Source organism: Helicoverpa armigera, chromosome 22, assembly GCF_030705265.1.
Source record: "Helicoverpa armigera isolate CAAS_96S chromosome 22, ASM3070526v1, whole genome shotgun sequence".
Lineage (NCBI taxonomy): Eukaryota > Metazoa > Arthropoda > Insecta > Lepidoptera > Noctuidae > Helicoverpa > Helicoverpa armigera.
In genome coordinates, this window is record NC_087141.1 from 8,589,709 (window position 1) to 8,613,226 (window position 23,518).

The 23,518-nt window shown below is 37.8% G+C and overlaps 4 protein-coding genes across 4 annotated transcripts; 3 read left to right on the forward strand and 1 right to left on the reverse strand.

The window, feature by feature from the left end:
* Positions 1 to 8,904: 8,904 nt before the first annotated feature.
* On the reverse strand, positions 8,905 to 10,275 carry LOC110373668 (transcription initiation protein SPT3 homolog). The gene has a single exon (XM_021331001.3). It carries the CDS (start codon positions 10,174 to 10,176, stop codon positions 9,232 to 9,234), a length of 945 nt encoding a protein of 314 aa, XP_021186676.1. The 5' UTR covers positions 10,177 to 10,275; the 3' UTR covers positions 8,905 to 9,231.
* Positions 10,276 to 10,481: 206 nt separating this feature from the next.
* LOC110373674 (iron-sulfur cluster co-chaperone protein HscB) lies at positions 10,482 to 12,517 on the forward strand. Its single transcript, XM_049842963.2, has 3 exons — positions 10,482 to 10,957; positions 11,315 to 11,400; positions 12,035 to 12,517. Exons 1-3 carry the CDS (start codon positions 10,683 to 10,685, stop codon positions 12,334 to 12,336), a joined length of 663 nt encoding a protein of 220 aa, XP_049698920.2. The 5' UTR covers positions 10,482 to 10,682; the 3' UTR covers positions 12,337 to 12,517.
* Positions 12,518 to 13,029: 512 nt separating this feature from the next.
* On the forward strand, positions 13,030 to 19,186 carry LOC126055145 (ovochymase-1). Its single transcript, XM_064040580.1, has 7 exons — positions 13,030 to 13,348; positions 13,786 to 14,023; positions 14,147 to 14,393; positions 14,694 to 14,993; positions 17,221 to 17,372; positions 17,881 to 18,127; positions 18,530 to 19,186. The coding sequence occupies exons 1-7, from the start codon at positions 13,297 to 13,299 to the stop codon at positions 18,833 to 18,835; spliced, it is 1,542 nt and encodes a 513-aa protein (XP_063896650.1). The 5' UTR covers positions 13,030 to 13,296; the 3' UTR covers positions 18,836 to 19,186.
* Positions 19,187 to 20,849: 1,663 nt separating this feature from the next.
* LOC110373658 (trypsin, alkaline A) lies at positions 20,850 to 23,041 on the forward strand. The gene is made up of 4 exons (XM_064040581.1): positions 20,850 to 20,861; positions 21,349 to 21,605; positions 21,991 to 22,246; positions 22,733 to 23,041. Exons 1-4 carry the CDS (start codon positions 20,850 to 20,852, stop codon positions 23,039 to 23,041), a joined length of 834 nt encoding a protein of 277 aa, XP_063896651.1.
* Positions 23,042 to 23,518: the final 477 nt, after the last annotated feature.

Genomic DNA, 23,518 nt, shown 5'->3' on the forward strand with positions numbered 1-23,518 from the left:
ACCCTTATCTGCTAATCGAAAATAAATAGCGACCCGATACCCTCTTCAAGGGCCAGCTTTTATTAACAACCATATACCATGGACGGTGCAAAAATATAGTTTTCAGTTCCTTAATATGTCTTCCACATATGGGATATTATTATAAGTTGCAATTTATCTATTTTTCGATATTTGTGTCCCTACTGTCTAATTTTAGAATGAATAGGAATCTTTTCTATGGGGATTGGTCGATTTTCGTTTGTTTCTGTCAGTCTCTAAGCCTCGTTGGTCTTGTTGTCGCATAATACGACTGTTGTACGACGTCTCGGGTTCGATTCCTTTCACAATGCAGGTAAGAAGTCTGGAAGTTGGTACCCGTGCATTGGAGAGCACGTTTATGTTGTCGGTCCGATCTCTCTTTCTCCGGTGTTGTCCGATTTCCGTCCGATGAGAGTGAAGAAATAGTGAGTGCACCTGTGTCTGCGCTAATGCATGTGCACTATAATATGTCCTGCGCAACTGGCTGAATACCTTACATGAGAACAACCGCCGTAGTCCACAATCGGCTAGGACGCAACTAGATATTATTGCTTCCGATCCGTGCTTCAAAGTTGACCCTATGAAAGCAAGCTAAGTAAAGTACACTCTTTTGCAAAAAAAACGGGCACCTTTGCGAAATCTTAGTTATAAGGACTTTACGTGTATTTCAAAGGGTTTTAATAATTGTAGTATGTTTCTAGCATCAAAAGAGTTACTCAAGCATGCGTGAGAGTGTATTCTAAATTTGAATTTTGTACAATTGCTAAGAAATTGGTTAAACCTTGTTTTGGACTAATTTCTAGCAGAAAGTTCGTCGGTTTTTTAAAAAGTTTTCGAAGTGATTTTCAGGAAAATGATAATGCAGTTTTAATGAATGATTAATGAACTTTTTTGTTAGATCAAAACATTTTTGAAAAACTATGCGTATTTGATAATATTTTCACCTGCTCTAAATGGGCTATACTGATGATTGATGGCAATGTTAATGGTTTCGGTATTTTAGTGTAAAGCGTCCTATTGTTTAGATATTGTACCCAAGTGTTTTAAAATATCGCTTTTTCATAATTAAACACTATTTAGAAGAGTATCAGTACTTTGAGCTGCGACAAAACTAATTTAAAGTAAGCAGTGCCGATCACAACTCGTCTCCTATCGGACTTTGACATTTTTAAAAGTCTTGAAATTCTACAAAATACAGAAAATAGCGCATAGACTGTGAGCACGAGGTCTTAAGGTCTCGTAATCAATGTTTTTTAAACAACCTCGTCACTTGGGAAACTCGGTAGACCTCTGAAGATCTATGAATCTGAGCGTTCAAATAGCGTGTTTTCATCCCACGGACATTTTATTAAATAAACTTGCCTACAATGAGATTTTCTGGCATCTACAGCACTTTCATACTTAAATCATAACAATAATTGACTATCTGCTAATTTCTTAAGAAACATAGGTTTGGCCAATAATTTTGAATACATGACTCCCTTTCAGCTAAATCGTCGTTTAGTAACCCGATACCTATGGAGTTATCGAGAGCTTCCACCCGGCAATAATTTGACTTTTTAGATAACTTTAACCCTCCTCATCATTTTTCATATGGTTAATTTTAACATTTATCACAATGTTTGGTATTTTTTAAATGTCAAAGTCCGATAGGAGACGTGTTGTGATCGGCACTGCTTACTTTAAATTAGTTTTGTCGCAGCTCAAAGTACTGATACTCTTCTAAATAGTGTTTAATTATGAAAAAGCGATATTTTAAAACACGTGGGTACAATATCTAAACAATAGAACGCTTTACACTAAAATACCGAAACTCTTAACATTGCCATCAATCATCAGTATAGCCCTTTTAGAGCAGGTGAAAATTTTATCAAATACGCATAGTTTTTCAAAAATGTTTTGATCTAACAAAAAAGTACATTAATCATTAATTAAAACTGCATTATCGTTTTCCTGAAAATCACTTCGAAAACTTTTCAAAAACCGACGAACTTTCTGCTAGCAATAAGTCCAAAACAAGGTTTAACCAATTTCTTAGCAATAGTACAAAATTCAAATTTAGAATACACTTTCACGCATGCTCGACTAACTCTTTTGATGCTAGAAACATACTACAATCATTAAAACCCTTTGAAATACACGTAAAGTCCTTAAAACTAAGATTTCGCATAGGTGCCCGTTTTTTTGCAAAAGAGTTTACTTACCTACTAAATAAAGTGATACCTATATAAAAGGAGTGAAGTGATGAAGTAACAAACACACACAAACATGCGCTTTTAACTATATTACAGTGATATTCAGTGGCACAACCGAAAATGTTAAAAGTGTTGCCATAAATACTTATTCGGGGTAACAAACTGTTCGCGAGCGAGGATCGCGCTAACTCTTCACTCAATTATCATGGCGGCGGAATTATAAACAGCTGAGCGCTGCAATGCGAGCTGCCGGAATTATTTTATTTTGAATAAAGAATCTCATTTAAATGTGGAACTGTCGTTCGTTTTTTGACGGAGTGGTGGAAAGAGTTATAAATGTCGTTGGTTATGTGTTGTTTTAAGTTTTTTTTTTTTTGCACAGATAATAAATATGTGCTGCATTTGTTTAGTTAAACAAATAAAATGTTAAGACCCAGATGTTCAAAATAGCCATATTTTAATGTGACTACTAGGAGTGACCTGCTGTTGAATAAGTTGTTACGCTACTTAAATAATAATAACCAAAATTGTTGGATGCCTGCTCTCAGGCAAAAACTACTGAACAATACATCTCTTATATCAAAGTAATATATGTATGTATAAGTGGGCTACTTTTAATCTGGATACGAAAATTATTTTCCACTCACAGCTAGATAGTTTAAAATCCCAAAAGAAAAACTACGAAAAGAGTTTGTTTCAAACAAACTGTAGGTAGGTACCTACCTAAATAACAAAAAACTAGAAGCCATTTCCTTTACAATCCAATTGTATAGAATGCGCCATAGACTAAATTGAAACCTCTTTGCGTTCAGCCCTTAAAACCTTCACAATGTCATACGTAGTATAAACCTTTGATTGCTCTACTCCCACTGCCGTATATTTTATGTTTACATGGAGAGAGAGAAAGTATGAATAAGACAAGCTATATACATAGTTCAAAAAATGATGTTTGTGGGTGGGTTACTCACATTTGCATCGCCTGAAAAAAGGCCATCAAGCTGAACTTCAACATTATATTTAACATGTGTAGGTAAAATACCTCTACAAGGAAACAAATATTTTGAGTTTGAGTACCTATAATGGAATTGGCTACTGGTTACCAAAGATGTACCTATGTCCATTAGAGATTTCTAGATCTAGAGTTTCTACTAGATCGTAGAATTTGTATTTGCTTGAACGAGAAAGCTCAGGGAACAAAGAGCCGATTTGTTTTTTTTTTTTTTAGTTTTAGACAGCCCATATAACGAGAAAGGCTAAATACACAACGAGCAGGCTTTTATCGAGTTGAGCGAAGTAGTTCTCAAGGGACGTGAGTGAAACCACTGGAAGATTGCAATTATGTAATTATAATGACTTTACAGTGTACCTAACTCTCGCATGTATGCAATAATTACTTAGGCTTATTCATACTCTGAGGTAACAATTTAAAGTGTAGATGTTACAGAGAGATCAAAAGTGAATTGAAAGCGTTCAGTTAACGATGCTGACTTAATATTACCGTGTTGTTAACTTCCATAATACTTCCCATAGAAGTTATGACTTTGACTTACTGTGAAAGTACCTACATACATATTGTACCAATTTCCTTATTTTATACTAAGTTTCGCCCGCGACATTGCCCGCAACTCGTCGGAATTTTCAATTTAGTGCACCACTGAAAATTAAGACTATAACCACAGATTATATAATAGTTCTATCATCATCATCATCATCATCATTTCAGCCGTAGGACGTCCACTGCTGAACATAGGCCTCCCCCTTAGATCTCCACAGATACCTGTTGGAAGCGATAGTTCTATAACCTTCTTCAAAAAATGAGCTATCTAACACCAAAGGAAATATTCAAATTGGATCATTACTTCCTGAGATAAGCGCGTTCAAGCAAACTAAAATCCTCTGCTTTATATTATTAGTACCGATTCTTCAGACGAACTCCCAGAACTTATAATAATCTCTTCTGTTACGAAATAACTGGTAACACTTAGTTTATTTATGTACCACTACTAATGATACAATCTACATTATTACTGAAGGAGATACCGTCAAAAGAAAACCAATATAGCGTCCGCACAAATCCCTAAACGCAGCAGACATAAGACTCAAGTATTGACTGCCTCGAACTTAGAGCATTCGACCAACTGGAGGTGTCATTACTATACTTTTAAAGTATTACTTTATCTATGGGAAAATGTCTGCTAATTTACCCGCGGGCGGCGAGGTGTCGCAATAAATACCTATGCCTAGTGACAGCTCATTCATGCATATTGGACCACACATCAACCGAGTAATACAGAGTGCAGTAGAGTACCAGTTTTTTTACATGGGGCGACTGCCTGGGGCGCGATTCTCCTAATTTTACTTAAGCGACATACGATTGACGTTCGACTCGATTCGACTGAGATCCGATTCCGACTCGATTACGATTGAAGCGTATGTGGCATTCCACTATTTATTCTTTGAAATAAACGTTTTAGGCGTCGTCCTAATTGGCAGCGATCGCGCGATGGCGCGATGCGTTTTTCATCTCACGATCTCACTTGCGAGGTTCCGAGGTTCAAATAGGACGCTCTGATGAAATCTGTATGTTTGAACTCATCGAACGACGAGAACGCATCGTGTCATAGCACAATCGCTGTCAATTAGGACGACGTCTTAGATGAAAAACGCATCGTGCCATCGCGCGATCGCTGCCAATTAGGACGACGCCTTATCCTTTTCTGTCATTCAATAATGAATCATTTTGTCTGCAAATGATTTACGATTGCAAAATGATTGTACAGCCAACTACCGTATAGACCAAAATCACCAAAATAGCAATGTCAATCGAATACGATTGGTCTTTTATTAGTAGCAGAATGTCCGATATGGTTAAAACTGCTATTGCGATCATATTGCGATTCGATTTCTATTCGATTTTTACATTATTAACTTAGGAGAATCGGGCCCCTGTCTGACGTCCTCAACCCAGTTACCAACCTGGGCAACCCAAAACCCCTTAGTAAGACTGGTTGTCAGACATTCTGAACATTTTGTACCACGTTGTTTTCACGTCCACGACAAAATCGTTAAACACAAGCATAAGACACATGTACCTACAATTGTACAAGCATCATATTTTATTTATTTATTTAACAGTTTATGGGCACAGTTACACACAGAACAGAGACAAGAAGAAAAATAGTACAAACATAGGGTACCTTTTCTCAAAAGGACGTCGGCGTCTCCAATTATCTAAATCGTCTAAGAACTCTAGGAAGCTCGCATACGCCGCCATTATTAATTCAGAGCCCCGTCCTACATCCAATAAGGAGCGCTATAACTCAGCTAGGCTAAATTAAATTTGCAAGCAACCGCTCTCAAAAAGCCAAGGTGTACGCCTGAGGAGGTCGCGTCGCGATAATTGTTAGCGCCCGTTTGACAGGTGGGTCAGTGCCTTAGTAATTTTAAATATGAAACATCGTAGCATTCGCGGTTTTAAGTACCTACAGCATTTTTTTTTTTGTTAGAAATAATAGTTTTCATGCCAAAAAAATAAATAATAGTTTATCAATGCCACAAAAAAGTTATAGTTCCTGGAAAATTAATAGATTCTATATAACTTTACTTTCTGATGATGTGAATTTTAATACTTGAACTCATTAAATGCAATTTTTTCTTTATAAATTTTGTCTACGTTGAGTTCGTAGATTTTACGTGTTGCGTGCAAAAACAAACAGACAAAAATTTTCAAAAATCATAGAAATGGATTCTCTTCAGCACGCTGGCTAATTATTTTCCGAAACTACTACACTGATTTGGAAAATTCACTATGTTATATTTTTTCCAATTACGGGCCGTAGTTCCCACGCAACGCGGATGAAACTGCGGGAAAACAGCTACTTTTGTTTTATCACTCCTTATATAATAAATCAAATAAATTAGCATATACATAGGGGTACCTATTTACACTACACACAATAGTTTTTGTTTGTCCATCCGTTATAAAATTAAATCTGTCACAAGCACTCTAATAAAGTTCGGCGCGTTCCGTCCCATTTTATTTTAATTGGAACATGAAACTTTGTTAAAGGGTAACTTATTTCGAAATTACCACTGGCTATAGTTGTTAAAGAGTTTATGAAGCTTTAGTTTTGCACGAATAAATGACGCTATTCTTTGGGTCCTTATTTCCATGGACCATTTAATAGTTACACATTTTTTAACTACGTACGAATTTAAATTCAACGTATTATCTGTGATCCCTGCGCTAACAACTCAACTGGTGGACCAATTTTAATGGCTAAGAAGCTTTTAATGACAATTTTAATTAACGTGCGTGGCTAAGAAAATTGATACCATTATTCAGTATCACTTTTATTACCTACAAGCTTACCTAAAAAAAATCCGTTTAAAGATGGCGGACACACACATGATGAGTTGAAACATGTGAAACCCTTTTTGCGTCATAAGCTAATTATTTAGGACATTTATTATTTTAATGGATTGTACCTAATGGAACTACCGTATCTACAATTGTATTGGATAGGTACAACTATTAATATCAAATTGTAGATTCAATTAAGCTTTACCAAATGGATTGGATTGCGTAGGTAGACTCGTAGGTAGGTAGGTACAACTATTATAATGTATCTGTAATCAGTAATTTGCTAAGTGTTTCTGGTCTAGTTGTAAGTATATGTAGGTAGGTAATATCTATGTGGGAAGTTAATAATTTGGCCATGAAACTCAGTTGATGTAGGTACCTACCTAAGTAATCTAACACAACTATATTTGTTAGGGGTAGGTCGGCTGTGCAATTTCAAAACCTAGTATCTGACATTTTTTTTTAAAAGCGTGTTTTTGCATTTTTCGACCTTATAGACCACTCTCCACATACTACAATAGCAAACACTCCCAAAAATTTGACAAAAACGAAGTTACACAAAGTCGGAAACCTAGTATCTACAGTAAACGTTTTCAAAATGCAAAAATTACAAGATTAAAACATAGTATCTAACATCAACCATTTTAAAAACCTAGTAAGTGCTTGTAGTTACTTGGATATAAAATGGTTCATGTAGATACTAAGTCAATGAAATGGTTGTAATAAACGTCAAAACTCCCGCGCAACTTTAGTAAGTGAGAAGAAGTCGTTGCAAGTGCGTGTTTTTGTCTCTAAAAATGAGTAAAAATCAGTTTTATAAGTCGAAATTGATCTTGAGTGCTTTAAAAGAACAACATGGTGAAATTTAAGTACGCTTCAGTGTATAATATTGTCAAGATTGTTTGTTTTCCAAGGTTTTTTATGAATAAAAGGCATTTTTTTTAACGACGTCAAAAATCATCAAATGTAGGTACCCTCCCGCTGTGGGTTAGCAGCGGTGAGGGAGTGTCAGACTCTTACTGACTAAAAACCGTCGTGTTCCGTCGTGGGCCTTTTATGTGCCAGGGCCGCGGCATCTCTTTCGAACAACTCGCAGCCCCAGCAGGCCTTGGCCCTACTGGGCCCCGCTGGGGTTGCTGACATCTCTTTGAGGAGCGCGTGGAACAACACGGGCACGGGTCTGTCGTCTAAGCAGACTGACGGAAGCTCAGCCACCCGAACTCACCACCCACAGACCCACGCCTACGGTGGCCGGGAGTCATCTCGCGACACCCGGCTCCCGTGGTGTCTACCTGGTCCAGCGCGGCGGCCGGGATGAGAGGTGCGAACTCTCTGACGTTCCGCCGCCTCCTTCTCGACCATGACTGCTTCGCCGAAGGAGGCGACGGCATCCCATTCCCTCTCGCCCCGGACCATGGCCTGAACCAGGGCCAGACGGGAGAGGTCGCCGCCGCCTAAAGCCTCGACGAGTACCCAGCGGTGCCCTTCCCACGCAGGGCACTCCTGGACTGTGTGGTCCACCGTGTCCTCGGGGCTGTCCGCACAGTGGTGACACCCGGGCGCCTCCTCACGACCGATTCGATGCAGGTACCTCCCGAAACAACCGTGTCCGGTGAGGACCTGCGTCATGCGATACGTGAGGGCGCCTTGACTCCTCCCGAGCCACTCCTCAAAGAGGGGACTTACCGCCACTATGGTGGCGTACCCTGCACTGGGTTGCAACAGTCGTTCCCTCCAGGCCACCATGAGATATTATTAGTTTGGATTTAGTAATGTGGTTAGAACGTTTGTCTTAGTCTGAAACTCGACTTACTAACTTGTTTAGGTACTTACCTAAATACCTACTTGGGCTGCGGGGTTGTTCGAAAGAGTAACCGCGTCTAAAGAAGGAACATGATGGGTTTTAGTCAGTAAGAGTCTGACACTCCCTCACGCTGCACCCACAGCGGAAGGGGTCATTTGAAGCTTTCTCATAAAAAATAAGGCCTATATCTACCTACTTGTAGTTAGTTTGATGAAAACAGTTTAATAATAGTAATTAGTAATAAAAGTATTTATTAAAATTGTTCTTCAATACAATATTAAAGTAATTTGAGAATAGTAGAAATACATTTTGAATACCCTACGTATTAAGTAGCTGCAGTCCAATAATATAATACTAATATTGAAATACTTATATACATCATTTTTAATGAAATGTTGATCAATGCAACCTATTAAACAATATAATTTTATATGAAGTGTGAGGAGGTTCTATAATTTATGTTTTTTTTAACAGAAATTGTTTTTTTTTACAATATTTTTGGCTCTAACCTAACAGCACTCAAGAGAACCGTTACATGTCAGGCCCAAGTTCATCAAAATAAACCTCAATTTTCAAAGAATTTTCTTAAAACTAATGTTTACAATCAATTTTCACATTATTTTTAGAAAATATATAGAATTATAACTAGATTTATCCTGCATTTTATTAAACTGTGTTATAATTCTATAATGTTTTTAATAACATCCCCCTTCACTTCTATTTTGATTTATGGTATAATCATTCCATATAGGTACTAAAAAGAGAGAAATAATTCCTCCCTAAATATCAGACTTACAATAATCTGTTAAAATAGACTTATAAACTTGATTATCCAATAACCTACAATCACATTACAAAGCTATATATCTGATGGGCAAGTCTAAACTCATATTTCTATAGAATAAGCCATTCATTCCTGTTCTTGGGGAGTAATATCTTCGGAGTACTTCTCTGACTTCTGCAACCGTTATTGCTGGTACTCCTTCGTATCCAGACTTGATGTAAACAGCATTGCTCAAACTGACCGGATTGCAGAAGTAGCCACCTTCAAACTTGCTGAATGGATCTCCGCTCTTCTTCTTACCATCTTGACGAACCAAGAACACTCCGTCCACAATCTCCGCAACAGTTTCATAAGCAATAAAGCATAGGACTTCTAATGCGGACTGTGTTAACTTAAACTCTTTCATTGGATTCAGCCAGCGTTCTAGTTTGACAAAGCCTTTGCCTATGCCATACCCAGAACGAAAAGACATGCATCTAGCTTTATGGTACGCCTCATACTTCTCGAAAGTCATAGACTCTGTAATTTTAGCTGCTCTAACTTTTCTTATGTAGTCTATGGAATCAAACTTTATCTGACTGACTTCATCAGCCTCATCAAATTCCCGAATGTAGTCAATGTGTGTCCTACGTTTCTTGACAGCTAGGTCTTTCTCTTCCTCTATTATCATCCCAGTTATCATTGCCTCGCTAGCCGTACCAATATTCAGGACGCATTTCTTGTCAATTTGATCCAATTTTAACTGATAGTCATGCAAGCGTTTTAACTTCTTTGTATTCTTTCTCATTAAGTATATAATGTCGTAATTGGAAATAGCCTTACCGCACCTCAAATTGCAGTTCATGTGTGCTTCTTGGATCATAAATTTCAGTTGTTGTTGAACAATACTTTCAACCAAAACAACAGTTGCTGCGTTTGGGTTCGGATTGTCGCCAAAACCGTGCATCATGCCAGATATTTCTTTCTGGAAGTTTGTAGTTTCGGTGCCGTCCATTGTGAAATAATTAGCCATGGTTAGAGCTTTTAGCTTTTTACGGGTACGACAAAGTAAATGCTTTCACAAACAATAGTTTACCCTCAGATTAATGTCAAACGAATTGTTTCATTTGTTTGACAGATGACAGCATCCATGGCGTTTAGTTATTTTAATTATTGAAAACTGATGATAGTTTTGTGGATATTTAGCATACCCAGCCAGACCACCTTTTAAAATTATTCTTAGTGTGAAATTAATTCATTACAACGTTGAACTATTACAATCATACCATTTCTATGCATTTGTCTTTTTACAAAGCATGCATAACTAAACGTATAAATCCCGATCAGCTGATTGTTATGTCAAATTATCGTAAATAGAAACGAAAACTACGATTAGGAATTAATTAAGCTTTTTAAACTGAGTAAAACAACACTTGCACATAGCTGTGTTCATTTCGTGACCTCGCTGAAGTTTCGCATTCATTTCATAATTATTTCAAGGCCCGTTTGGATCGCACAACGTAAATTAACCTCAAAATCATGAATGTAAGAAATTTCATAATAAATGGTGTAATAAAACAGAGTTTTTTGAGACAAATCCGTCTTTCATCATGTTGGTCTTGTGGCAAGGACGCTAAGAATGTGGAGAACAGTTTATTCTGCGGAAGTTGCAATGCATTACAGCAACCGGTCAAAGGTGACAATTATTTTAAAATCATGGGAGTCAGTGAAACCTACGACTTAGATGAGGCGGAGTTAGCCAAGAAATATAAAGAACTACAGAGATATTTGCATCCAGATAAATTTGCAAACAGGTAATGGAACATTATTAAATTTCTTTTTGCACATTTTGTGTACTATTTTATTTGGTTATGGCACTACACAATACAAAATAGTCAAGACGAAATCCTACAAAAAATAGCTTATGTCTAACCTGATTAATTCTTAATTGAGTAATATTGTATTGTGTTTGTGTACATACCATTTTTTGACTAGCTTCTGCCCACGGTTCCACATTCTTCCTAAAGGAACTTCTTCCCACACAAAATTCATCAAAATCCATCCATCCATGTGTGAAAGAGTTACAAACATACATACATTCTTAAAAGCTTTTGTGTTTATAATTATAATTTAAGAAGAACGATTTTAATGAAGTTTTCAAAATGTTTCAGACAAAAGGAAGAGCAAGAAATCTCAGAAAAATATTCATCTTTGGTGAACGAGGCATACAAAACATTATTGGAACCATTAAATAGAGGTAATTATATTACTAGTACCTAGTACTATTAACACAACCTGATCTGTTTAATGACATATAATTAGTATATAATAATGGCACCACCATACTAGCTCTGGCTTTTAAAATAAGAAATAAATAATACCATCCATCAAAGTGCATTTATTGGCCTTTTTAAATTAATTTTCCCAAAGTAAATGCACAAAATTGCAAACCATTAAAAAAGATGATTTTAGACTGGGGCTCATTTCTGCTAATTTAATAATGTGTCAATTGGTTAACAATTGAATCTCAATAGAAGTTTAAAACTTTGCTGGCCTTCTGCTACTAATATGAGACCATTGGTTTCCTATGACATTTCATTGGTTTGCGCCGTGTCTGACATTGGTAAGTAAGGCATAGGGTAGTCTACTCTATAATCATATTGCAATCTTATTAAATCACACAAAATGATAAACACGTTTATTTAAAATAAAATAAGAGTTTAAATCGCATCACTCATTGAAACTCTTGGTAGAAATTGAAAGGCAACACCTAAGGCCTCCAGGTAGGGGACTGTATAGGAATTGAGAACGAAAATTGATATAGCGCGGCCAAAGATGAAATACAAACTATTAAAACTTATGTGTAAAACAAAAACACCTATATTTTTCAGGCATATACATGCTGCGTCTAAGAGGAAAAGAGATCCCTGAAAACACAGAAGTAGACCAAACATTCTTAATGCAAATAATGGAGAAGAATGAAGAAGTGGAGAATGCGGAAACAGAAGAAGAAATTATGGCATTAAATGCAGAGAATAAAAAACAAATAAAGAGTTTGCAGAAACAAGTCTCCACAGCGTTTTTCGATGGAGATATGAAAAGAGTTATAAGATTATTAGGTGTAATGAAATATTACACAAGTATAGACAACCAAATACAATCTTCTATTCGTAATAAAGGGATCATACGGTAAAACAGTTTGACCAGTATATCGAGAAATGTAATGGTGGCGCCACTGTCTATGGAGAATATCAAAAATCCCATACATGAACTTTAGTTCCTAATTTCGCCACCTGACATGATATTGAAATATGGACCTTAGATTTTTAAAATAGAATGTTTGTTTTTAAAATAATAGTTGTTATGTTATGAAAATGATAAAAATATATTCAAAATATTGTTATTGAAATCTTTACATGCTTGTTTAAATTGTTCCCTTTTCTAAGATTGATTTAATCAGTATTTACTAAAAACTAGTTATACAGACAGACATAAGCTTGATACTTAATTTGAAATACAGTGTTGAAAAACAAAATACAGAATTTAGGCTTAGTAACTTCGATTTATTCATTTAGTATTTATAAAGTCACAGTTAGGATTTTAGCTGGCCACAATAGATAAGCCTTTTTTATGTTTTAAGTACCTTACAACAGTATGCGATAAGCTCTCAGCTAACCCATGGTAGCCGTGGCAAAATTTGACGGACGCGATTTTATTTTATTTATTTAAAGTATTTCGCGAACTTTCAATCGTTTTCTTTGTGGTTTCATCCTTGGCAAAGTGATCGTGGACCCTGATTGGGCAGCATTCAGAATAGACTCTTGATATCCCACCACGTCTCTTGCGGAGGTATTTACACTACCGACTAACACGGGGGCCTGCCTTTCAACCGTCACAAATCACAAAGTGCAACAAAATTCAGGTAACCCTTACCTGATTTTTTTATTCACGTCTTATAATCGTTTTACTATGAAGCCACCCCTTGCTACATTGTATATTTTTTTGAACCGGTTGCGAGGCATTGAAGGTTCACCATCCCCGCTCTAGAGAGAGAGTACCAATCATTTAGTTTTGTGCTTGCATCGGATCAATACCTACCGTGTATGTGCAATCGAAGTGTCCCTTTTTCCTAAAGTATCAAGATTTAACCAGAATGCACCGGTATACTCTCATCATATTATATTTGAGCTGGTGTTTTGTGGGAGGTAAGTAGCATTTCCTATCGTTTAATTGAATAAAGTTTTAAATTAGTGGAACATTTTGAAATTTTGGCCCATCGGCTTGGTGGGGAGGACTAACACAGACGCACGATCGAGCATATCGGGCAAAAGGCAAACCAGCATTCATCGCAGTCTGCACCCATGATCTACTTACTTATTATGTGATAGCGAATTCCGCCATACGGGTACCAGTGGCTCTTTGTCCTTGGCAGTCAGTACGAAGTCAGAGGCTGCAAATTCTCCCAATCACTCACCAATCAAACGTTCAGTGCTGATTTTGGATTAAAAAAAATATTTTTCATAATACACTTCAATCAGAAGCTGTTTAGGATCCATCTACATACTACATAGATAATAATTCTCAGTGTACATGCTTCTAGACTTGTAGGACACGTTTATTTATGCTCCTATCTCTTTTTCAGCAAACACTGAAAGCCCAACAACTCTCAAGGAATACCTCCGCAAAGTCGCATTAGAGACGGTCGAAGTCCTTGACCGCATGATCCAGAATTTGCAGACCGATATAGACCCGTTCCCCGTCCTGGCCCAGGTTTTCAAGTACGACCATGAAAGTAAGGAGTTCCAACAAGAATGTATAGGAGTCATTGTGACGGACTATCACGTTCTGTCAGCTGCACACTGCTTTCCTTTGGGCATGGAGTAAGATTTGTTACAATCATATTCTTTTTAGTATCTTGTTTTATAAATGCCAAAGTTTGATTATTTTTTGTAGATATTATGATCACTGGATTTTTAAGTTTGTGTTTTTTTAAATTCTTACAGTGTTAGTTACTGGTTGGTTCGCGTAGGCTCAAGTTACCGTTCTTCTGGTGGGGTGATACACAATGTGAGAGCTATCAGAGTGCATGAAAACTACGAAGAACTAGAACACACAAACGATATAGCTATCATGGCGATGGTTGAACCGTTCATCTTTAACAATAATGTTAGACAGGCCTCAATTCCAATCCATGGATTAGAATTTGACGACAATTTTGAATGTACTCTCGTAGGATGGGGTGCGTTACAGGTTTGTAGTTTATTCAACGTCATAAATTATGTATTAGGTGTTACCAATCTAGTAATCGGAGCAACCCTATCCTCCATATTGTAAATATCTGAATTCTCAGGCGCAACGAAATTCAGGTGCCAACAACATATTTTGCTCTATTGTCCATATTTTAATGTTTATGTAAAAAAGTAATACAGTGCGCTATATTCTGTCTAGAGTTGAGTCTTTCAGAATATTTCTTTATTTTGAAACATTCAATCGATTCACCCCATTATTCAACTTGCACTCTGAAATTAACCTTTTAAACCTTTTTTACAGCCTGGCGGTCTACGGAGTGATAAACTGGAACTCACTAAACTTGTCACTATAGGCCAGCACGATTGCACGCAGAAATACGGGACTATTTCGAAAGTCATTCAAAATTCCATGATTTGCGCCGTGCGTGTCGACAATGGAGGATCTGCAGGTTGCAAAGGAGATTCAGGGGGGCCTTTAATATACAACGGTGTGGTTGTAGGCCTCGTGTCATTCGGAGTATCGTGTCAACACCCTGACTTCCCAGGAGTATACACGAAGGTTTCACATTACAATGACTGGATTAAAACGACTGTGCTTGCTGTTTGAGTACCTAATTTTAAAAATTGTGAAACTTTTCTTATGCGTTTACGGTTGAAACGGCTTGAAATGGATGACGTAGGTACGCGTTCCAGGCGTCATTACTTTTTATTATGTGTCAATTGGATATCAATTGAATCTCAATAGCCCTCCGGATAAGATATTGATATATGGACCTTAGATTTAAATTAGAATGACTGTTTTACAATAATAGTTTTTATTTTAGGAAAATGATACCTATGTGAAATTACACAAAATATTTTTATTGCAATCTTTACATTTTTTTCCTATTCGAAAATTGCTTTAGGTAATCCGTATTTATATAAAACGAATTATCTATTTCATTTTTACATACAGACGCAATCTTGATATCTAATTTGAAATACATTGGAACTTTTAATTTAGGCCTAATAAATAGGTACCTATATTTAGAATAATTCATTGAGTAATACATCGCCGTGTATTATTGCCGATAAAAATTACGCGTTTGATAGTGTAAACAAAAAGTTGTTTTGCGTACCTAAGTGTCGTGGTAATACGCGTGATTCTTGCCCGAAGAGAGACTCGAAAGACTTGTTCTGGTATGTTTGTGGTGAGAAAGGTTTCGTTAGGGTCAAATTTTCCTTCGTGTAAAAATAATAATGTTTCGAATTGTAATGTTGATCTAGATAACTCACTTTCATAACCACGAGATAATATACTCTACTCACTTAATTCGGTACCTACTCACAAGTGAGTGTTATAATATAGGGTGTGAGAACAAAAATATTATTGTCAGTCAAGGCCGACCGATCTTAAATATTGAAATTAGATTGCCGTGGCTCGTGTGAGTAGGTCACAGAAAGTTCACGCAAGGCGGTGGAATGGTTCCCATTGGCTCCCAGTAGGGCCAAGGCCTACTGGGGCTGCGGGATTGTTCGAAAGAGTTACCGCGGTCCTGGTACATAAGAGGCCTACGACGGAACGCGATGGTTTTTAGTCGGTAAGAGTCTGACACTCCCTCACCACTGCTAACCCACAGCGGGAGGGGTCATTTGATGATTTTTGACGTCGTTAAAAAAAAAGCGGTGGAATGGTGAACCTGTTTCGGGAAGACGAGGGCAAACCAAAAAAAGGTTTCGGGAACCGACGCCGTTCGCCGAGCATCATATAGACACCGGCGATCATCCTATCGCACAGACCTACTGTTTTGGTACCAAAGTCTATAGTGGGTTTTGTGTAGATTGAGACTCAGCGCTGCTACTACGCTACTAGAACCGATGCGTATCCTATGCCGTGAACTATTGTGAAGATGAATAAACATACAGCGGTGTTTGTTGTTATAACATTCAATTGTTTTCTTGATAGTTTTACTATTCGCAAAGTGAACGTGGTCGTGGATTGGTCAGCATTCAGAAATCAGAATGGGTCTCTGTCTTGACATCCCGTCACGCCGCATAGGTAGTCGGCCTTTCAACCGTAGCAAATCACAAAATATCAAAGTAAAGTACATCAAAATTTAGATAGCCATTACTAGAGTTTACTCACGTCTATTCACGGTTTACCATGAAGCCACCCCTGCTGAGAGTTCCAATCATTTAGTTTTGTGCTTGCCCAATGCAAATCATCAGTATCAAAAAGTGTCTGTGCAATCAAAGTGTCACTTTTTCCAAAAGTATCAAGATTTAACCAGAATGCCCCGGTATAATCTCATCATATTATATTTGAGCTGGTGTTTAATGGGAGGTAAGTAGCGTTTCCTAGCTTTTTATAGTAGGTACCTATAACGTTTTATATACGTTTTGAAAGTTTGGCCCATCAGCTCGCCGGGAAGGCCCCGTGGCTAAAACAGACGCATGATGGAAATTCACACAATTAGTCTTGCTAACCAAATCCACGCACCAATCAGTAGTTCAGTGCTGTAGAAGCGGCAGTTAGATTTCGTTTGTTTTTTGCCCCCACTGTGCCATGCGACGACGCGATAGTCTCAAGTATAAATATCAGGAAAAAGGCCAATTTTAGATTTAAAAATATATTTCTCATATATATCAATACAGACAAGAAAAATAATAGAACAGTACAAAGGCACTGCTTATTTCATAAGAAATCTGCCAGCAGGCCCGTTATGGCCTGCCTTATAATTTTCAGTCATGAGCAGACCTACCTAACATGCTAATTCATGCTCCTATCTTTTCCAGCAAACACACAACACCTATTAATCATTAACGAAGTCATACAACGCACGATCCAGGTTATGCCCACCCAGATAGACCAGTTCCCAATCCTGGCTCAGGTGTTAAAGTACTACTTTGAATCTAAGCAGTACCAACAACAATGCGCGGGAGTCATTCTGACGAGTTACCATGTACTGTCAGCTGCACATTGCTTTCCTGTCGGCATGGAGTAAGTACGATATATTGTTGCAATCATATTTATTGTTTAAAAAGACGCAAGAGTTTTTTTCTGTGTTCGTTCGATTTGGCATGCGCTTAGAGCGTATTTAAACAAGCGGGCAAAAAGCTTAGGCCGTCTTTTGGATCCTATTTATCTTATATCCCCATATCTAGCGGACCAGTAGATCCAACTGCTTTAGAGCGCTTTCACACTTGAAGATTTTCCGTGACGTGACGTTGCTCGATTCTCTTATGGGCGATATAGTAAACAATTGACAACTTCCGCTGCACATGACGTTGCTCGGTTCTCTCTTATGATGGGCGATGCAGCAAACAATTGACTGCTGGTGCAAAAGATGACGTTTAATACCAAGCGGCAGATTTTTGCCACAAATCTGCAAATGTGAAAGCGCTGTTGCAGTAAGAACTTAGGTACTGTCAGGGCCACAAATAATCAAACTTTTTCATTTGTTAAAATAGACGGTATGGATTTTTATGTTTATTTTTTATTTGTACAGTGTTAGAAACTGGATGATTTGCGTCGGCTCAAGCTACCGCTCTTCTGGTGGGGTGTTACACAACGTGAAAGCTATCAAAGTGCATGAAAAGTACGACAAGTCAAAAAACACGAACGATATAGCCATTGTGGAGGTCACTAATCCATTCACCTTTAACAGTAATGTTAGACAAGCCAGAATTCTATCCTATGGATCGGAAATAAGCCCCAATTCTGCATGTACACTCGTAGGATGGGGTGCATTAAAGGTTTGTAGTTTATTCTACGTAATAATTATGTATTAGCATTAATTACTATCTGCAGACCATCTACTATCTCATCTCTCTAGATTTTTCCTAACTATTTGGGGGTCGCGTGTAACTGGTACTTGTTTTACATAAAGTAACTGCCTGTATGACCTCCTCAACCCAGTTATCTGGGCAACCCTATCCCCCTTGGTACTATCATGATCTGACTTCTCAGGCGTACCGGTGAAATTCAGTCGTCAACAACGTATTTTTTTCTCTATTGTTCATATATTAAAGTTCAAAATAGAGTACTCACGAAGCCGCACGCGTCGATGCGTGTGAGTTGAGTCTTTCAATTGATTTCTCAAAACATTTATTCCATTCATCCTGTTATTCAACTCTAAAATCAAACCTTTTTTCCAGCGTTACGGCCCACAGCCAGAACAACTGAAACTCACAAATGTCGTCACAATAGATCAGTGTGATTGCATTCGGAGATACGGGACTATTGGGAGAATCATTCGAAATTCCATGATTTGCGCCATACGTATAGACGGTAGACAATCTGCCGCTTGCAAAGGAGATTCAGGGGGCCCTTTAATATATAACGGTGTGGTTGTAGGCCTCGTGTCTTTCGGAGTTTGGTGCCAAAACCCCGACTACCCAGCAGTATACACGAAGGTTTCATATTACACTGAGTGGATTAAAAGGACTACGAGTGTTATTTGATTAATTTGTTGAATAAATTTGTTTTCTTTTTGTTATGCTTAAGTTGAGTAGTACCTAAATTACAACTATAATAAGTATTTAAGGAATGCCCCATACTACAGATTACCCATTCGTTTCATGAATCTGAGAAATTTCAGAATTAATCTCAGGTGTCCACAGAATCGAAATCTCAGGTGATTGAATCTCAGTTGGATATCAATTGTATGTCGCTTAAGTATAATTATCAGAATTAAGCCCCAGGTAGGTAGAAGGTAAATAAGGTGTGTCGGTGGTAATATCCAGATGAACCGAGCGGGAAATCCGCTAGTTTGAAAGCTCTCTTACATTAACCTCTCTGCTCGACAAGACGACGGTAACCAAATGAATTTGAAGGAGGAAAAATACCTAAAATGCAAACATGTTGAACAAAAAAATACCAAGCATTATAATTACCATTTAAAAATCAATTAACTACCAGGATAATTACATGTTATGATCATTTTTTGCTTGGAACTACTTACCGCTAAACTAGATACCTACTAAAACAAATTACCTGATGATTTATTTTCTTATCGATTATCTACCGAGAGCTCTCATAATGATTGATGTTCGACACGCGGTGACACCCTATTTGCATTTTCTATGCGAAACCAAACGAACTTGATACTTGACTTGAAATATTGAGGATTTAGTACCTAGGCAGGAACTTAACTATCTAGGTACAAGAACAAATAGATGAGATAAATTAGTTTGATTGTAAGGATGCGTCTACATGGTGCATGTAGCTGGAACAAGTTAACATGCGCAAGTGACAAGAGCACACGGGTGGGTATTTTGCTTTGGTACATGCGCGAGTCACTGGACCCGCACGTTTTTAAAATGTATAAATTTAACCTGCACATGTGCCTGCCATGTTACTTGCACCGTGTAGATGCACCCTTAGTTTACGGTAATAAAGTAGGCAGTAGGTATAATTTTAAGTACGAAAGTGTTACCCCTTTTACTGAGCGTGAGAGATGTGGCAGAGGACTTTGTTTTATATGTACCTAGTGCTATTATAGGCTATAAGCGACATACAAGCTAATCTCAGGATTCGATTAGGTCCAATTAGATAATTTATTTCAGTGTTAGATAGCCTATTTATCAAGGAAGGCTATACATAGGCTTTTTATCTGGGTTCGTACAGAAGTTCCCACGGGATACGATAAGAACCTCTAGCAGAAACGAGTCTTAAATATTTAACATTAAGATCCCGAATTCCTCACTACCTACTTAAGAAACTTCTCTTGTTCGAAGTCTTCTATGTTAAATCACATTCAAGTATCAAAACTATTCGTCGTAGTACACAATATGCTCGCCATAATTCAAGTCCAGTCTCCAGAGAGTATCACATCGCCCCGTGTTTGCATCCGATCAGTATCAAAATAGTGTCTGTGCGGTAAACTGTTTGTCGTGCATAATACCTAGAGTTAAAAGTATCAAAATATTGCCAAAATGCTTCGGTATAGTGTCATCTTTTATTTGGGCCTGTGTTTTTTACAAGGTAAGTCAAAAGCTTTTCTCTATTATAAACTTATAAGTAGACTTAATAATGTAAGAGGTACTTGCCTACACTTGGTGCAGTTCTCTAGATTTCCTGAACCGATTTTTAAAATTGCTTGAGTTAAAAGCTGGGTTATTCGTGATTGTTATCGGCTATAGGTGTTTTATTCGGTTACGGAGAGTGGTTTTCTGGGGAAGCGGGTGAAAACGGAACAATCACTCAGATAATTTTAAAATAAACAACAAAAAAGTAAAAGAATTTTCAGGACATTTTGAGGAACAGGAACGTTACTGTCTCCATACTTATACACCTTCTTTGGACCCGCATATTTTTTGCAATACCAAACTTATTATTTTACTCGTAACTGAGAGTTTTGGCATGACCGGTCGTAAGTATTTGACCTAGAAAAAGGCGCGTGACCTACCTGCATTATGGCATCTCCATCTTTCTCTACTCCGTGCTTACACCTCAATCTTGAACTTTCTCGTGGTAATGAGTAAGCAAGTATGAATTACTTGTGTGAGCATATAATTTTATAGCTAATGTACCTATATAGGTAAGTAGTTAATGGAGTCATGTATTAGAAAAGCTCCGTTAACCTTATTGATTTACTACTAACTTGCGAACAGTGGTTCAGATCGAATTGCAATAACCCGCTATATTTTGATACTTTGCTTCGACTCCGTAGTCATGCAGCTATACAGCATGATAATGATATGATTTTTTTTCTTTAAGATTTATACCGGTTCTTACCTAGCTATAATTAATTAAGTAAAGTTCTCGTCAAAGTTGGTTTACGGTGGCTTGCAATGCGCGGCGTGAGGCACTAGGAACAAGAAAGTTAGGAAGTTGCGAAAACTGTTTAAGTATATAAAAAAGGTAAAAAGTAATTTACTCAAAATAGGTTGAATGAAACCCCCAATACTATCGCCCTTCACCACTTCCTATCTGTTTTTGCTAGTAAGAAGAAGTGGTAGAATAAACTCCCCAGCAACACAATTCTGTCCATAATTTTCTTAATCACCATTTTGTTTCAGTGCACACCCAATTCTACAACTTCAACATCCTAACCAGAGTCATCCAGGGTGTACCAACTCAGATAGAACGATACCCCATCCTTGCTCAGCTGTTGCTGGACGCATGGGGCACTCAGGAGTTCGTGCAGCACTGCGCAGGAGTCATTCTGACTTCACGCCATGTGCTGTCAGCCGCGCACTGCTTTCAAAATAACGATCATACGGGCAGGAAGTAAGATGTGATTTGAGTTTTTGTCAGAAACCCCACTTACCGTCAGTTGCACAAAGCTCCATTAAAGTTAAAGCTTCATTAAATCTGTTGCTGTCACTTTTATCTTATTGACAAAGAAAGAGTCAGCAATAGATTCAAAGAAGCTTTCATTTTAATGGAGCTTTGTGCAACTGACGGTAAGTATTTAAAAAAGCTTGTAATTAAAATTTAAACAAGATGTTATTAAAATAAAATGTTTTGCCTTATTTACTACAAAAACTACTTAAACATCTGTTGAACACTTGTCTAAAAATAAGTGTGGCTGCACAACGGACCTAATTTCAAAGTCATAGTCTGTCTAACTCGCCAAGTATCAAGACTATTTTTTTTTATCTTTGTATTGCAGTTACACACATCCCAAATATTGGAAGCTTCGAGTTGGCTCGTCATACCGCTCTGGGGGTGGGGTACTCCATAATTTGAAGACCATCATACCCCATCGTGGTTTCGACAAATACTTCTACACAAACGACATTGCGATCGTAGTGGTATCTAAGCCTTTTGCGTTCAATACAAATGTTAGACAAGGCACGATTATCAAGCAAGGAGTCGAGATTAAACCTGATTCTCTTTGCACTCTGGTCGGATGGGGGGTTTTAGAGGTTTGTATTTTATTCCTGTCAGATGGATATCCTTACTAAACCGTTACTAAATAGGTAAAGAAATAAAATTGTGCCTGTTTTTCCTGTACCTATGTCACCTACCTATTATATATTAAAAAAAAATTAAATCGACGCTCGGCCCTCATGCTCCTCACATTGCCAGCGCATCAGCGAGACAATGCTCATTACTTTCTACTATATGAGGTCAATATACTACTATAAAATTTAACGTAATTGAAATATTGTTTCTACTATAGGCACCTAAATTACCACCAGCCGAATGCAGCAAACAACTTAAAGCTGCCAGCGAAATGTCCCAATGCCAGGTGTGTTCACCAAATAACTCGCAAAGTGTACGCTAGCAGCCTTACTTATAATGCCAAGTTTCTAATTCGATAGCTTAGCAAACCCTGTTTATGTTAGCTCGCCTATCCGTTAATATAATAATAATATTTTTATTCAGCCTAATTATTTATTTTGTTCCAGCCTGATGGTCCACAGCCAGATCAATTACAGCACACAAACCTCTTCACAATAGACCAACACATTTGTGCGATGCGATACAATACAATAGGCGCAGTCATTCAAGACTCCATGATGTGCGCTGGACGAGTGGACACAGGAGGCCCAGACGGCTGTTTTGGGGACTCCGGTGGTCCTTTACTATACAAAGGCCTAGTCGCAGGCATTGTGTCTTTCGGCTATTCCTGTGGACATCGCTACTTTCCCGGTGTTTATACAAAAGTCTCACATTACACCAATTGGGTTTTGAAAACTGTTAATAGCAATAAATAAATTGGTTATTTTTATGTACTCGTCTTTAATTTATAAATGTAAGCCTTACTTATATTAAAAAGTCGTGGTGGCCTAGTGGGCAAAGAACCAACCTCTCGAGTATGAGGGCGCGGGTTCGATACCAGGTCAGGCAAGTACCAATGCAACTTTTCTAAGTTTGTATGTACTTTCTAAGTATATCTTAGACACCAATGACTGTGTTTCGGATGGCACGTTAAACTGTAGGTCCCGGCTGTCATTGAACATCCTTGGCAGTCGTTACGGGTAGTCAGAAGCCAGTAAGTCTGACACCAGTCTAACCAAGGGGTATCGGGTTGCCCGGGTAACCGGGTTGAGGAGGTCAGATAGGCAGTCGCTTCTTGTAAAGCACTGGTACTCAGCTGAATCCGGTTAGACTGGAAGCCGACCCCAACATAGTTTGGGAAAAAAGGCTCGGAGGATTGATTTGTAATATAAGTATAGATTTTTGAGATCGAT

Coding starts and splice junctions, on each gene's coding strand:
- LOC110373674 (XM_049842963.2), top strand. CDS start 10,683: ATGAATGTAAGAAATTTCATAATAAATGGTGTAATAAAACAGAGTTTT. Junction 10,958..11,314: donor CCAGATAAATTTGCAAACAG/GTAATGGAACAT, acceptor AAAATGTTTCAG/ACAAAAGGAAGAGCAAGAAA. Junction 11,401..12,034: donor ATTGGAACCATTAAATAGAG/GTAATTATATTA, acceptor TATATTTTTCAG/GCATATACATGCTGCGTCTA.
- LOC110373658 (XM_064040581.1), top strand. Junction 21,606..21,990: donor AACGATCATACGGGCAGGAA/GTAAGATGTGAT, acceptor TTTGTATTGCAG/TTACACACATCCCAAATATT. Junction 22,247..22,732: donor TCGGATGGGGGGTTTTAGAG/GTTTGTATTTTA, acceptor ATTTTGTTCCAG/CCTGATGGTCCACAGCCAGA.
- LOC110373668 (XM_021331001.3), bottom strand. CDS start 10,176: ATGGCTAATTATTTCACAATGGACGGCACCGAAACTACAAACTTCCAG.
- LOC126055145 (XM_064040580.1), top strand. CDS start 13,297: ATGCACCGGTATACTCTCATCATATTATATTTGAGCTGGTGTTTTGTG. Junction 14,994..17,220: donor TTAAAACGACTGTGCTTGCT/GTTTGAGTACCT, acceptor CGCACGATCCAG/GTTATGCCCACCCAGATAGA. Junction 17,373..17,880: donor TGCTTTCCTGTCGGCATGGA/GTAAGTACGATA, acceptor TTATTTGTACAG/TGTTAGAAACTGGATGATTT.